General features: G+C 40.5%; 1 protein-coding gene across 15 annotated transcripts in view; it reads right to left on the reverse strand.

Annotated features, from left to right (window-relative positions):
- Positions 1-13,890, reverse strand: part of SANBR (SANT and BTB domain regulator of CSR) — a 60,065-nt gene that overhangs the window by 4,825 nt on the left and 41,350 nt on the right. For 13 of the 15 annotated variants that reach the window (XM_089528832.1, XM_089528828.1, XM_089528824.1 and 10 more), the window contains 13 exons: positions 13,684-13,770; positions 13,471-13,581; positions 12,640-12,763; positions 12,020-12,172; positions 10,699-10,844; positions 10,481-10,580; positions 8,183-8,215; positions 6,163-6,262; positions 5,462-5,556; positions 4,374-4,402; positions 2,052-2,125; positions 1,381-1,469; positions 269-360 (listed from right to left, as the gene is read on the reverse strand). In XM_089528832.1, the coding sequence (XP_089384958.1) occupies positions 269-360; positions 1,381-1,469; positions 2,052-2,125; positions 4,374-4,402; positions 5,462-5,556; positions 6,163-6,262; positions 8,183-8,215; positions 10,481-10,580; positions 10,699-10,844; positions 12,020-12,172; positions 12,640-12,763; positions 13,471-13,581; positions 13,684-13,770 (1,233 nt within the window). Of the gene's footprint in view, positions 1-268; positions 361-1,380; positions 1,470-2,051; positions 2,126-4,373; positions 4,403-5,461; positions 5,557-6,162; positions 6,263-8,182; positions 8,216-10,480; positions 10,581-10,698; positions 10,845-12,019; positions 12,173-12,639; positions 12,764-13,470; positions 13,582-13,683; positions 13,771-13,890 lie in introns of those variants that run through there. The other 2 variants (XM_089528836.1, XR_016281645.1) reach the window with 2 other exon arrangements.

The following is a 13,890-nucleotide window of genomic DNA, read 5'->3' on the forward strand; positions in this document are numbered from 1 at the left end:
AGCAAAGGCAAAGCTGCAAAAATATAAGAAATCAAAGAGAGATCGAGAGAGCACAAGATAAAGATGCTGTAATCTGGGTGAAGGCCAAAAAAAAAAAAAAAGTCGGGACAAGAAAAGCTCGATGACCAACAAATGAAAAGTCACATACATCCCCTGCCTCTCTTTGAGCAAGATGGAATGTATCCCTTAATTTGTGGGTTCCACCTCTAAACAAAATCAGGAAAGTTTTGTTTCTGTCCTCTTCCTCTGTTATATGAAATAAGTTTACCTTGCATTTTTTTCTGGGATGTTCTGCCGAGTGTTCACTTGGGCTGCTGCCCTGATCTGAGCTTCAAGCCTGGCATAAATTCCAGCTGCAGACTGCAGGTTACAAAAGAGAAAGGAAGATACAGGTTTTTCATCAGCAGCAGCTTCATCATCATGATTATCCATTCTTGTATCTTGGAAATCTTTTTCTTAAGGAAAACATATAGGTGTCTCACAGAAACAAAAGAGACACACACAGAGAGCACCTCACAAGAAGAAAATATGAACTAGTCAACTGGTCTACAGCACATATTTTCAAAATGGTCAATCACATCCCATAAAATGCTGAGAAATGAGAAATGTTCCAACTTGGCACGCAAAAGGTATCATAATTGGGATTAGGGTCATTAACATCTCTACACAGATGTGCTCTCAACCACACTTAGCCACTGCTAACGTACTATGCAGCATTCGATTCCAAGGAGATCTGGTGCCAGCACTTGCGTGGCACTTTCTCCTAGAAGAAGCTCCTTTGTAGCTGAAGGAGCAGAGAAAAAGCCCTCAGCAGAGAAAACTTGATCTTGCATTCCTTGCTTAAATGTCCACTTTTTCATTATGCAGAACAAAGACTGAGATTTGCTATATCTCCACACATTACAAAATCTGCACCAAGTTTCTGTGTATGGAAAATACAGCTGGAATCTTCCCCTATGGAAACAGTTGGGTATTTTAGTCTGATGCATAATATTTGCATTCAGTTTAAGGATGCAGGACTTGCAGAGCCATACACTGTTTTTACTGATATAGAGGTCTTCCCCTAGTAAAACTGGCTGTAGTGCAGTGGTTTGAGTGCTAGACTACAACTCTGGAAACCAGGGTTCAATTTCAAGATTAGCCACAAAATTCACTAGGTGGTTTTAGGCAAGTCAAATGCTCTCAGCCTCAGGGGAAAGCAGTGGCAAACCACATCTGAGCAGCACATCTGCTGGTTTTGACAAATACTGGAACCCAGTTTGGGGATTTGGAGATTAGAGCAGGTCAACATATCTTCCTTACAGACATACACTGAAGAGGATCAGGGACCAAACCAAATCTGTGACATTATATTAACAGTATCACAACAGTGAAGCTCACTTCTTTATTTTCCTTTGATCTTGTTCGGTCAAGTTCTCCCAGCCTCATTTTTATTAAGTGGCCTGTTATCTCAACCATTCTCCGTTGATCTGCCAGAAAATGGAACAGAAATAGAGAATATTTTGTACTGCAGCAATACCATTTTCAGTATAAAAGGGGAAGAGCTGTACCCATTACTCTGTAAGAGACAGAGTCATATCTGCTTGACACCCTTAATAAAGCTTTTCATCAAAAAAGGAATAGCTATGAAACACTCACCTTTTTGTTGAAAACTGGGTGAGAATTACAGAGTATGCCATCAACTCCTTAGAGCTCCTTACTTAACAAGCCCTTCTTTTTGGTGTATGGGGAAGTAACATTAACTATAACAATTGCTTGCAATGGAATTCTGTGTGCATGACGAGGCGCATAAGAGGTAGTTCAATTTGACTTGACAAGTTTGCTTCCTTGGAATATTGGGATGTGTTAGAAAAGTACTGAAGAAAAACGGTTTATTTGGTTGTGTTGTTATTGGTGAAAAGGGCTTGATGGAAATACAATAATGTATTTTGTTTTTGTCTCATAGAATACTCGCTGTTTCAAGTATCTGCCAAGTTGCAGAAAACAGTTTTATTTATTCTTTGCAACAATACTACAAAAGCAAGGCAAATATTTTAAAAAGAGCACCCTACCTTCTTCTCGTTGAGCATCTTGGTTGAATCGTAGTGATCTGGAAGCATCCCACTTATTCTGCTGCACGCTCACACTAATGAAAAGGAAAGAAGCCATGAGAAATAACACACAAGCAAAGGGTGGCCAATGCTAAGGCTACGGCTCTCCATACAAACTAGGAATACTAACTAGTAACTGCCTTGGGTTCTGGTTTTGGGGGAAAGGTGAAGTATAAAGTTAATAACAATAACAGCAGCAACTGTGGTTCCAGTGGGAAAGAGTGCTCTGGGAGAAATTCCAAAGAGATTGATAAAATGCCTGAATTATATTTCCATATTTTGGATCACAATAACACAATTCCAAGAAGTGACACCTCTTGGAATGTGCCACATTAAGCAATGATTTCAGTGACTCCTAGTTTCTTGTATAGAATCCAAATCACTAATGGTCCAAAACTTCAGACAATAACACCTGGTAGACTTGGAAACTAAGAAATTATTGAACAAGAAACTATTGGCCAGTAGTCTATGTCTATCTTTATCATTGAAAGATTTTCACATTCATCATTTTCCTTCAATGATGAAGACAGACATCAACTACAATCCAAGAAGTTAGTCAACACCACCTTCTCAATCTGGCTCACACTCCTGTCCAGAAAGGAAAGATGCAAGCTGTAAATTTCCAGTCCAGATATTAATTAGCTAACTATGCTCTCTGCTAAAGAAGGAACCAACTAATTGAACAAATAAAAAAGAAAGCTTGCTGTGTATGTTTTTTTTTCCTGTAGCAGCAAAACAACCAGCCCAGAGAGTAGGAAGAAGGAATTTTTCCTTGAAGAAAATTTTAATCAGTGCTTTAGTGACTGCTCTGGATTCCCATCTGGTTTTCAGGAGAACAGAAAAGCCAGAATCCTGTAGGTGACTTAAACTGGTGTAACTTTTAGGCTGCATTTGCACTGCAAAATTAATGTAGTCTGATACTGTTGTCATGGCTCAGTGCTATGAAATTCTGGGATTTGTAGTTTATTGAGGCACCATAGCTCTCTGAAAGAGAAGGCTAGATATAGAGTCAGAGAGTTGGAAGAGACCACAAGGGCCATCCAGTCCAACCCCCTGCCATGCAGGAATACACAATCAAAGCACCCCCGACAGATGGCCATGCAGCCTCTGTTTAAAGACCGCCAAAGAAGGAGACCCCACCACACTCTGAAAAAAGCGCATTCCACTGTCGAACAGCTCTTACCATCAGGAGGTTCTTCCTAATGTTTAGATGGGATTTCTTTTCCTGTAGTTTGCATCCACTGCTCTGTGTCCTACTCTGGAGCAGCAGAAAACAAGCTTACTCCATCCTCAATATGATACCCCTTCAAATATTTAAACAAGGCTATCATATCACTTGTTAACCTTTTCTTCCCCAGGTTAAACACATCCAGCTCCCTAAGTCACTCCTCATAGGGCATGGCTTCCAACATTTTGGTTGCCCTCCTCTTGACAGACTCCAGCTTCTCAACATCCTTTTTGAACTATGGTGCCCATAACTGGAGGCAGAACTCCAGGTGAGGCCTGACCAAGCAGAATAGAGTGACACTATTACTTCCTTGGATCTAGACATTATACTTCCATTGGCGCAGCCTAGAATTGCATTGGCTTTTGTAGCTGCTGTATCACACTGTTGATTCATGCTCAACTTGTGGTACTTCACAAAACTACAAATCACAGAATTCTATAGCATTCAGGCAGTATCAAGCTGCATTATTTCCATAGTGCAGATGACACCCTAGTTATGACAATATCTTTATCCTGCACCTCTGTGCAATACCTTTGCACTAGCTCAACCCTCCAGGCATTGACTGGCCACAAGTGTGAGCAGGTACCATCCAGCTGTGCTTTGGCAGCCAAGCAGTGCAGCTTGTGCTCTTCTTTAAGGGCAGCAGCTGATTTATGTCCTCCACCATGTGTACAAGGATAGCAGGGCAATGCCTAGGTATATACCCACAACAACTCAGTGGCAGGAGGGAGGCAGGAACTGTGCTCAGGAATCTCCTGCTGTGTTTGTGTACCCAGAAAATAAGATGGAGCTATTTTATCCACCACACTCAGAACAGCACAAGTAGGCTGATGGAGATCTGCTCTCTGCCAAATGGTATTACTGGATCTCAGATGAGTTGTAAGTTGAATATTAAAAACCTAACATTCGTAGGTTCAACAAAGCCATCATGGCTAAAAGCACCAGAGATGTATCACTATGTATATGTCAACTGCTTAAATTATCTAAAATCTTTTAAATTCATGATAGCTCCCATCCTCATGGTATTTTCTCAAGCCTTTAGTAGAAATACTCACATAAAAGGAGAGGCATCTCGAGAGTTAGACTGTCAAAAGAGAGAGGGATACAAAACAGGAAGAAAACGATATTCTGAGGTTTCTTGCATAGCAGCAGTAGTAGCTTCATTTATATACCTGTTCATACCACACTGAGTAGCCTCTAAGCAGTTTACAACTGTAAGCTAATTGCCCCCATCAAGCTAAGTACTGTACTCATTTTAGTTACCTTGGAAGGATGCCAGGCTGAGTCGACCCTGAGCCCCTGGCTGGGAGTGAACTCACAACCTTGTGGTTTGTGAGTCAGTGGCTGCAGTATAGGCATTTGCACCACCAGGGCTCTAATTTTACTCAAAATTGCAAGCTGTCAAATTACAGAGGAATCATGCTGAGGCACCAAGATTTGGAGCAAAAATTAAAACAGAATGGTTTGCTCAGTGGTTACAAAGTTTTACTTAATATCCTGTCAAAAAGAGCAATCATATAAGACAGACAGGAACCAGACCTAATTAGTTACAGATTCATTATCCCGCTGAAATCAAGGGAATGAACCACAACCAGGTCTAAAGCACAACCTCTTATTCTCTCATCTCGTACAACCTAATTTTCAGGATTAGGCAGAAAAGCCAAACTGATTCCCAAGTTGCGAAGTGATCTTGTGGCAACTTTGAGACTAACACATGTTATATCATGGACATGTTATATGACTAAAATAATAAAAGTCTAAGTCAGATGTCACTCCTGCCTAAGTTCATTAAGGCTACAAGCCTTGGTCAGACAGAGCTGACACTTCAGGGGAAGATTTGATCATGGATCTTTCCTGCTTCTGCAAATTGTGCACCTCACTCCTCTCATGTAAGAGGAGTAATGGTAGGTAACACTCCCAACATGGGCAGAGATGCAAACAAGTACTGGGATTGGTCTAATTTATTTTTCTCATCTATTAAAAAAGAAAAGAAAAACATGAAACTTGGAAGAAGGATGGATAAATGCTCCTCCTCCTTCACGTCTGTCCCGCCTGTTGGAACACAGTAGGGCTTTGGAAATGTCAGAGTCCTTCAAACTCTGAACCCTCCAGTCCAGCATTGGGGCTGCCCTCTTACACTTACCTTCTCCAATGTTTTATCCTTCTTTTGGACACTGGGTGAAGACATTTGCTTCTTTGGATGTTTGATAAATTTCTTTGGTCTCTCCTTTCTTCCTGCTAATTAGAAAAACTATATTAATACGTAGGCACATCAGATCCCATGTGATCTTGGAAGCTAAACAGGGTCAACCCTGGTTAGTACTTGGATGGGGGATTGCCAACAAATATCTGGTGCTGGAGGCTATATTTCAGGGGAAGGAACTAGCAAAACCACCTCTGAGTATTCCTTGCCTAAGAAAACCCTATCAAGTTCATCCAGTCTGTGGCTATGGGATTGAGACAGTTTTGGTCACCTTGGTGGATGACCTACGCAGGGAGCTGGACACAGGGAGTGCGTCCCTGTTGGTCCTATTAGATCTCTTGGTGGCGTTCGATGCCATTGGTCATGGTATTTTCTGGGCCACCTCTCTGAGATAGGACTTGGCGGCACTGTTATGCAGTAGTTCTCGTCTTTCTTGGAGGGGCAAACTCAGAAGGTGGTGTTAGGAGACTCCTATTCGACTCCTTGGCCATTGGCCTGTGGTGTCCCTGAGTCCCCATACAATCTACGCTTTGTTCACCCTTGGCCTAAACTGACTTGTGACGGGTCCTGCTTTTCAACTGGGCTCATTCCCAGTCACTAGCAAAGAACAACCACAGCATCACAGACAAGAAAGACTATACCTGTTTTCTTGTACACTTCTTCTTCATCACCTACTTCATCCTCTGTGACCTCAGAGCCAGTAGTGTACTCCTCATCTTCTGAAAGCAGCAACTGTTGCTTCTTTGAGGGGAAAAAGTAAAACAAAAAACACTTTTTCCTTTAAAAGGCCACAAACTTTTCTTTCTTTCCCCCATGAGTATATGGACAGATGTCAAACAGTAAAACAGAAAAAGGAGAAACAAATTTTTCAGGGACAGAATATTCTGGAGCTTTATACCTGGAAACAGAGTCATACTTAACAGTTTGCAATTATGGTTATAGGTTTTTTCTAAACTACTTTGGGTGAAACATCTTCCTTCCTCTCCCCCAACAGCTAAAAAAAACTTAACATAAATACAAACTTCAAGCTACACAAGGGAAGATAACATATACAGATTATTTAAACTTTTATTACAAAAGACCACTGATGAATTTGGAGAGAAAAATAATGGAATCAAGTTAAAAACCAGCAAAGCTTAAAAAGGGTACCTTTCACTGATATTTTTAGGAAAGCTCTAAAAGTGTTTAAATTACTCTCCTTTCCAATACAGACCCCTCTCCAAACACATACACAATACAAGAGTCCATTGCCCTCTGGTCACAAAGCTGAAGACGGCTGCATTCTGACCACTGGTACCTCCACGCAAAAGCAAATAAAAGAGCTCTGTTTGGAAACTCTTTTGCAAAAACATTTATAGAGCTTTCATAAAAATATCAGTGGAAGGTACCTTTTTTAAGCTTCACTGGTTTGGGGACCGACAACTATAGTAATCTTTCAAGCTCTGCAGCAAGATTTGGCTTTGTGGAACATTCAAGACCAGTTGCACACCCTCATCTACATCAGCAGATTCTCCTACTTACAGTATGTCTGTTAAGCTTCTGATTGTTTGCCCTCTTCCATACTCAAAAGTGCCTACAGACATTGGTTTGATACTTCCATGGCTTGATACTTCCAAATGAGAGGTAGACTTGTGCATCCATTTTAACTAAAACTACCACATGAACCTCTCCCAGCAGTTTGGTCTGGAGCTTAAAAAGTAAGATGAAGCTCTGAGGCACTTCTAGAGGTACTCAAAGACAGGAATTTTCTTATTTCAAAGGAAAGAAATTGGGCAGTAGGAAGGTTGCAAGAGGGTTTGATGGGTGCAAAAACAGGAAATAGGATCACATGTAAGCCATGGTCTGATTTCCCTGGACCTACTAGAATCACCCTCCAAAAAAAGACTGGGGTTACCACGATACTATGGCCCCAGCCCAAATAATCTAACTGGCTCTGTAAAATACCATGGCCCATGATATCAAACAGCACTGACAGGGTGACCAGTGCTATTTCTGTCCCTAAAACAGACTGGAATGGACCTTGATGATCAGTATCTACTAAGATTACCTGGAGCTATCTGTAATATTAAAAGAAAAACAATGATATTGCCTGAGAAATATTGTAATCTTAATTCTGTTTGTCTGACACAGCTGAAGCTTCTATCTTTAGGTAAAAAACAGAAAAAATGACTGACACTAAGCCCCTTCAAGGTTAAAACAGTATCCAGTGACCCACAACACACAGAATGCCACAGAAGAGTGCTACTATTTAACCTATCCTCTCCTTATCATATCCTCCCAATGCCACAAAATTTATCTGTCAGACTTCTACACTGCTATTCTTCTGAATATTTCACAGAAGCTTAAAACTCAGTTCCAGGAGTCTCCCATCAAATCAGTATATGAGGATTCCTAGATTTCCTTCAGCACAAAAGTCACACTACGTGCCTTCAAGCTACTATGTCCTAAGTTATTTCATTGCGCTAAGTGCACAGAAATACCTACAATGTTTGAGACAACACCCTTGAGATTCAGACATGTATGACTGCATGAGCTGCTGTGTCAAAATTGACCATCAAGGAACCACAGATGGTGTAATACAAGTGATTCAATAACACAGAAAATATTTAAGATGTAAAAAATGTCACTATATGAGACACAGGGCAATTGAATTAAACATACCAGCTGAAGTGTCCAGTTCTTCAGAGAAAGGAACTGTTGAAAAAAGCAAGAAAGAGAAAGCAGCCATGAGCAAAAACATTAGTGAATATGGCAGCGTATTTTATGACATTGATTATAGCTTTCATGTAAAACAAACGGAGATGTGAAAAGTAATTTATGGGTAGAAAAGTATGCCTGGGGCCTGCTGACATACAGTTACTCTTTAACTAAAGTTTTTCAAAGAAGAAGCTGTATTAATCTATTGCAGCATATAATGCTCCCACAACTGTATAAATATGCTTTATATTCTGAGGCTTTAATACCACTCTGTACTGAATCTGAAGAAGTTCGTTTATATTTGCAAAAGCTCAAACTAAAACACCAGTTAGTCTTAAAGGTGCTGCTACATCCCTTTTTTCTTTCATCTTATTTAGAAGAGTCAAATGGATAATCTGCCACGAATTGTTTTCACAAAGTTCACCCTGTGTAGCATAGCTATGTGGCACATGATTCATTTAATGGTTCAGGATGCAGGAGACACAAAGGATTGATTTGCCCATAATTTCATCACAACATCCTATATTAGAGTCCCACTTAGAGCTGTTACAATACAGTTTGTTCATGGGCGATGCCCAAACCATAGTCTGAAATTCCATCTGCCCTCTTGCCACTCCTTTTTACACAAGTGCAAAATTTGGTCCAAAATTTGGACTTTCTCTCCCAGAATCCTTAACCACTGGCTATGCTAGTTGAGGCCACAGTTTCAGAACCACCTTAACTTGGATGAATTACAGTGCTACCTCGGGTTACGAAATTAATTCGTTCCGCGGCGCCGTTCGTAACCCGATACATTTCGCAACCCGAAAAGGCGCTGGAAAGCCGCTAGCCGCGCTTCCGATTTAAATTTTGCGCCGAAATTAATTTCGTAACCCGAAAAATCTTTCGTAACCCGGAACAGTTTTTTTAAATCTAACTTTTTCGTAACCCGGAAATTTCGTAACGCGGTCAATTCGTATCCCGGGGTACCACTGTACTTTCATCGGTATGGAAGTAACTGTTGGCCATTACATCTAGAACAGCAAACAATGGCAGGGTACAGACCGCCCAGAAGAGGCGCCTCCTCAGCGCCTCTCTCTGCTGCGCAGCTGCGCCACAGCATATAAATTGTGCGGAGTAGCTGCGTAGCAGAAAAGGAACTCAAAAAAGCAGCTCCTTTTTGCTGTGCCACAAAGCACCAAAGACGGTGCATATACATCGCAGCTGCGCAGCTCTGTATGGAAGCTGCGCAGCTGCGACATAACAGTTACACGCGCCATGTGTAAGGTGCTGCGTAATGGCAGCGCATGCATGATGTGGTAGGGTTGCGGGGCATGTGCACGCACCACCCCAAGGCAACCCTAGCACATCGTGGACACACCGCAAAGGGCCCGTCTGGAGAGGGCCAATGTCTTCTATAAAAGCAATGAAGCAATGGGAGAAGAGACAGAGCAGTTGACCTAGTAATGTAATGGAGAGTCAGAATTTGTTGTTATATAGGAACCAAATTAGCACATCTGATAAATTTAGGCCTTGAATTTTGTCCTCCTCTCTGGAAGTGTTTCAAAATATAATTTGCATTAAGGAACATTCTCAATTTCTTTTACTTTTGTTTCAGTGAAGGCACATAGGTGGTCAGAGTTAGAAACCCATACAAACAGCATTTGGAAGCTTTGACCCTACTAATTTCTTACACTACTTCCTACACTATTTTTACATTACTATTACTATTACTATTTTCTACACTATTCTTACATTCATTGCATTCCTTTGCAGGTATAATTCCAAAGATCTCTTACAGCAAGGAGAGAGCCATTGTAGATTTACGTGTAGGACTACAACTCTGAGAGACTAGGGTTTGAATCCCACTGAACCACAGAAAGTCACTGGGTGACTCTGGACATGTTACACTCTTTCAGCACCAGAGGAGGGCAGTGAAAAATGCCTTCTAAATTAATTTTACCAATTTTACAGTATAGGTTTGCACTAAGTTGAAGCTGACTTGAAGGCAAATGCCAATAACAACAACTTACAGGGATGAGGAATCTGTGACATTCCTGGATATTGTTTGACTACAACTCTGATCCTCCTATCATTAGGATTTGAGGATGGACATAATGGGAACTAGAGACTAGCTGTAACTGGTAGGCCACAGATTCCTCGACCCCTTCCTAAGAAAGAATTATGTCTCAGATATTCCCAGACAATATTCCAACCCATAACTTAGAAATATTGCCAACTGTATGGAACTCAAGAATAAAAGAGGGAAATACAATTACTTACAGCATTGATCTCCCCTGTTTTGGGGCCCCATGGTGAATTTGGCTCCAACACCACATCACATTCAACACCCTTCTCATCATTCAATCCAATTCCAGAATCACTGGCAAGAAGAAACATTTAGGTATGTTTGTCAAGGGTTTGAATTCCAGAGAAGCCAATTCAGCTGACAGTCTCTGGGAATTATTTTACCCAGAAAAAAACAACAACTATATTCTTACCTGTTTGGGTCTTTTGAAAAAGGCACAACAATGATAGTCCTGTGTTGAGTCAGATCATTCAGTATTTTAGCAGTCTGATAGGGCATGGCATCCCCACCTTCACCACCAGCAGGTAAGCCAATCATGTGGTCCCTTACTTTACATCCCTTTGATTTTAAAAAGAAAAAAAGTGTGTGTCACTAGGTTATATAGGTTTAAGGTTTACAAAATTAAAACTGTGCTTAATTACAGACACGGTCACCACAATGGGAGGGTGCAGACTGCACCAGGTGACATCTGAGAGGTATGTCACCCAGTGCACTATGGGAAGGAGTTGCATTCTGGGTTTGGCAGCTCTGCTGGCTGGATGGGAAAGCAAGTTTCCTCCCTTTCCTACCTGGCCAGCAGCTCTGCCAGAAAAGGCTGTTGAAGGAAGGAGGGGAATTACAGGTGGCCCTCCACATCTGCAGCTTTGACTTTTGCGGACTTGATTATTTGCGCTTTTGATTAATATGTTCTCTGTAGCAATCTCTAGGTCCTCCAGTGCAACTCTGCCAGAGTTGTGTTGGAGACCATAGTGTTGTGTTGGAGACCATAGTGTTGTGTTGGAGAACCTAGAAGTTCCTTCTTTAGGCATCTGTAGGTCCTCCAGCATGATTCTATAACCAACATCTGGCAGATGTTGACCATAGAGTTGCACTGGAGGACCTCAAGATTCCCAGAGAGGTGTTCACTTAGGTAAAAAGAACAGTGTTTTTTTATCTGCAGAATTCAAAGATACATCCATGTTAGTCTGAGGAATCAGTATGTAGAGAGATCTTGTAGCACCTTTGAGATTAACTGAAAGAAACAAATTGGCAGCATGAGCTTTCGTAGACTTAAGTCTACTTCCTCAGATGCATTTTTTCCACATTCATGAGGGTCCTTCACCCCTAACCCGAGTAAACATGGAGGGACCACTGTATGTATGTATGTATGTATGTATGTGTGTGTGTATATATATATATATATATATATATATATATATATATTAAAAATTATCCACTCAGATGTCAAATATACTAGATATGCCACTGAGTACAAACTAAAATGTGCAGTCATTTCAAACCATTCTTCAGATTCTACTCTGTAGCTCATCCTAGTTTCAGTATTTGGATTCCATGTTTAATCATGTAATGTTACATCTGCAAAAAGAGCTAGAATGCAGTAAGCTATTCAAACTTATCCAGCTTGTAGCTTATTCAAGCTTATTGAGCTGGTGGAGCACACACAATTTAGCTAGGGATAAATTCTACTGATTGACAAAACAGTGAAATTTTCATGTTTTCACCAATGTACATACTTTTGGAACAGGTGCAGGATCAAATCTGAGAACCTTCTGATTACAACAGGGATATACTCCAGTGCCAGTGGAACCCAGAGAACTTGCTATGCCAGGGTAGAGCACCGGTTGAGGGTGATATTGGCAATGTGAGAATTCAGTGCATAGGAAAGTCTAAAAGGGAAATGAAACAAAACATCACTATCAGCACTAATTGCAAGGCCTATCTTTGATGCTTTAAAAAACAGCTTTACAATATGTCACATCATAGATGTGTCTTCTTACCAGCATCTGGGCACCATGATGTAAAATATAACCATAATGTAAGCTATAATATACGTTTCTCTTTGGGTCCATTGACAGGAGAAGGGCAGAATAGATACTGAATAAACAAGTAAAATAAACTCTCAGCTTGAAAAATGCTGTAAAAAACTAACAAACAAACAAACAAACAAACAAAGCCTCAGCTGAAGCCAAGATCACTGTTGGAGCATTCTTGGATGGTCCACCATATTAACCAGTTGATTTATCTGTTACTCACCCCTTCCCAGAACGTCCCCAAAAGTGTGCAAAATCTGAAAGCTGCTACTTTATAAACCATATAACAGCAAAGAGTGGTAGAGAAGGTCCCAAACACTCACTTGATTACATCGTGAACATGTCAGCCAATTGACTGTTCCCCAAAGACGCCAGTATACATCTCTCCAAGATTTTAATTCTTCAAAAAGACTCAGTAAGTACTCATGGACATCCCAAGATTTATCTCTGTACACAAAGAGCAGCAAGTGGTCAGGCCAATCAAAGTGTTGGTTTTACAGGTAGCTGATTTAATTGTTTTAGTGGAGTTTCATTACAGTTGTTTTTTAGCTGTTATTTTGTTCTAATCTCTTTTAACTGTTTTGCTGCCCACACTGGGAGAAAGGTATAAATAAATAAATAAATGAAATGAAATGAAATGAAAAGAAAAGAAAAGAAAAGAAAGAACATGGACTTCTGCCTCATGGATGGCATGTGGGGTAAAACCCAAATCAGTGTATTAATTTGCCTGCTATTCCAAGAAAAGCTCTTAATGACATTCAACAATTGGAAACCTGTTTTAAAATATCAGTGTTGACTAGCTGGGTCCTAGGTTGAGCCCTGCAACAATGAACAGAGAGAGCTGTTTGTATTTTAAACGTGCACCATGGTACATTGAAGGCTTTTAAAATACATGTGTGGTGTAGTGGTTTGAAGCATTGGACTATGGAAACCATGGGTGACCTTAGGCAAGTCACACTCTCTCAGCCACAGAAAAAGGCAAAATAAATCCCCCCTCTGAAAAAAATCTTGCCAAGAAAATCCCATGACAGATTCACCTTAGAGTCGCCTGAGCTGTAAATGACTTCAAAGCACATAGCAACAACCGTGGCACACGCAAAAAGGAACCTATAACCACACCCTGAAAAGCTGTTACAACTGAATTTATGAAGCACCTTATGTGGACATAGATAATATTTCCATGCTGATCTACATTAATCTTTCCAGGAACACATGTTATTCTTCTTTCGGTGTCCTTAATAAGAAGTTTCTTACATAAACAGCACCTGTTTAAAAAAAAAAGTTATACGTTCAGACTGCCCTTATAGAGATTTAAAAAGAAAGTATGTAAATGTGAAGGTAATGCAAATAAGTGTCTAGTCTGTAACCTGTAGAGAGTTGCAGCACTTCCTTGAGAATCCGGATTCTGGTACTCTGGGTCAAATAATCGTTCTATCTTCTTACAGAAAAGCTTGCTGTCAATAGTAAGCAAAAATGTATCATAAAAATAACCTATTCATTAAATCACTAACAATCTAAACATTGTTTTGTAGACTCAGATTTCCCTTGCTTGGTCCTTAATCCTTACTAGACGA

Source organism: Sceloporus occidentalis, unplaced genomic scaffold (assembly GCF_023333645.1).
Source record: "Sceloporus occidentalis isolate IW3139 unplaced genomic scaffold, rSceOcc1.0.p SCAF_6, whole genome shotgun sequence".
Lineage (NCBI taxonomy): Eukaryota > Metazoa > Chordata > Lepidosauria > Squamata > Phrynosomatidae > Sceloporus > Sceloporus occidentalis.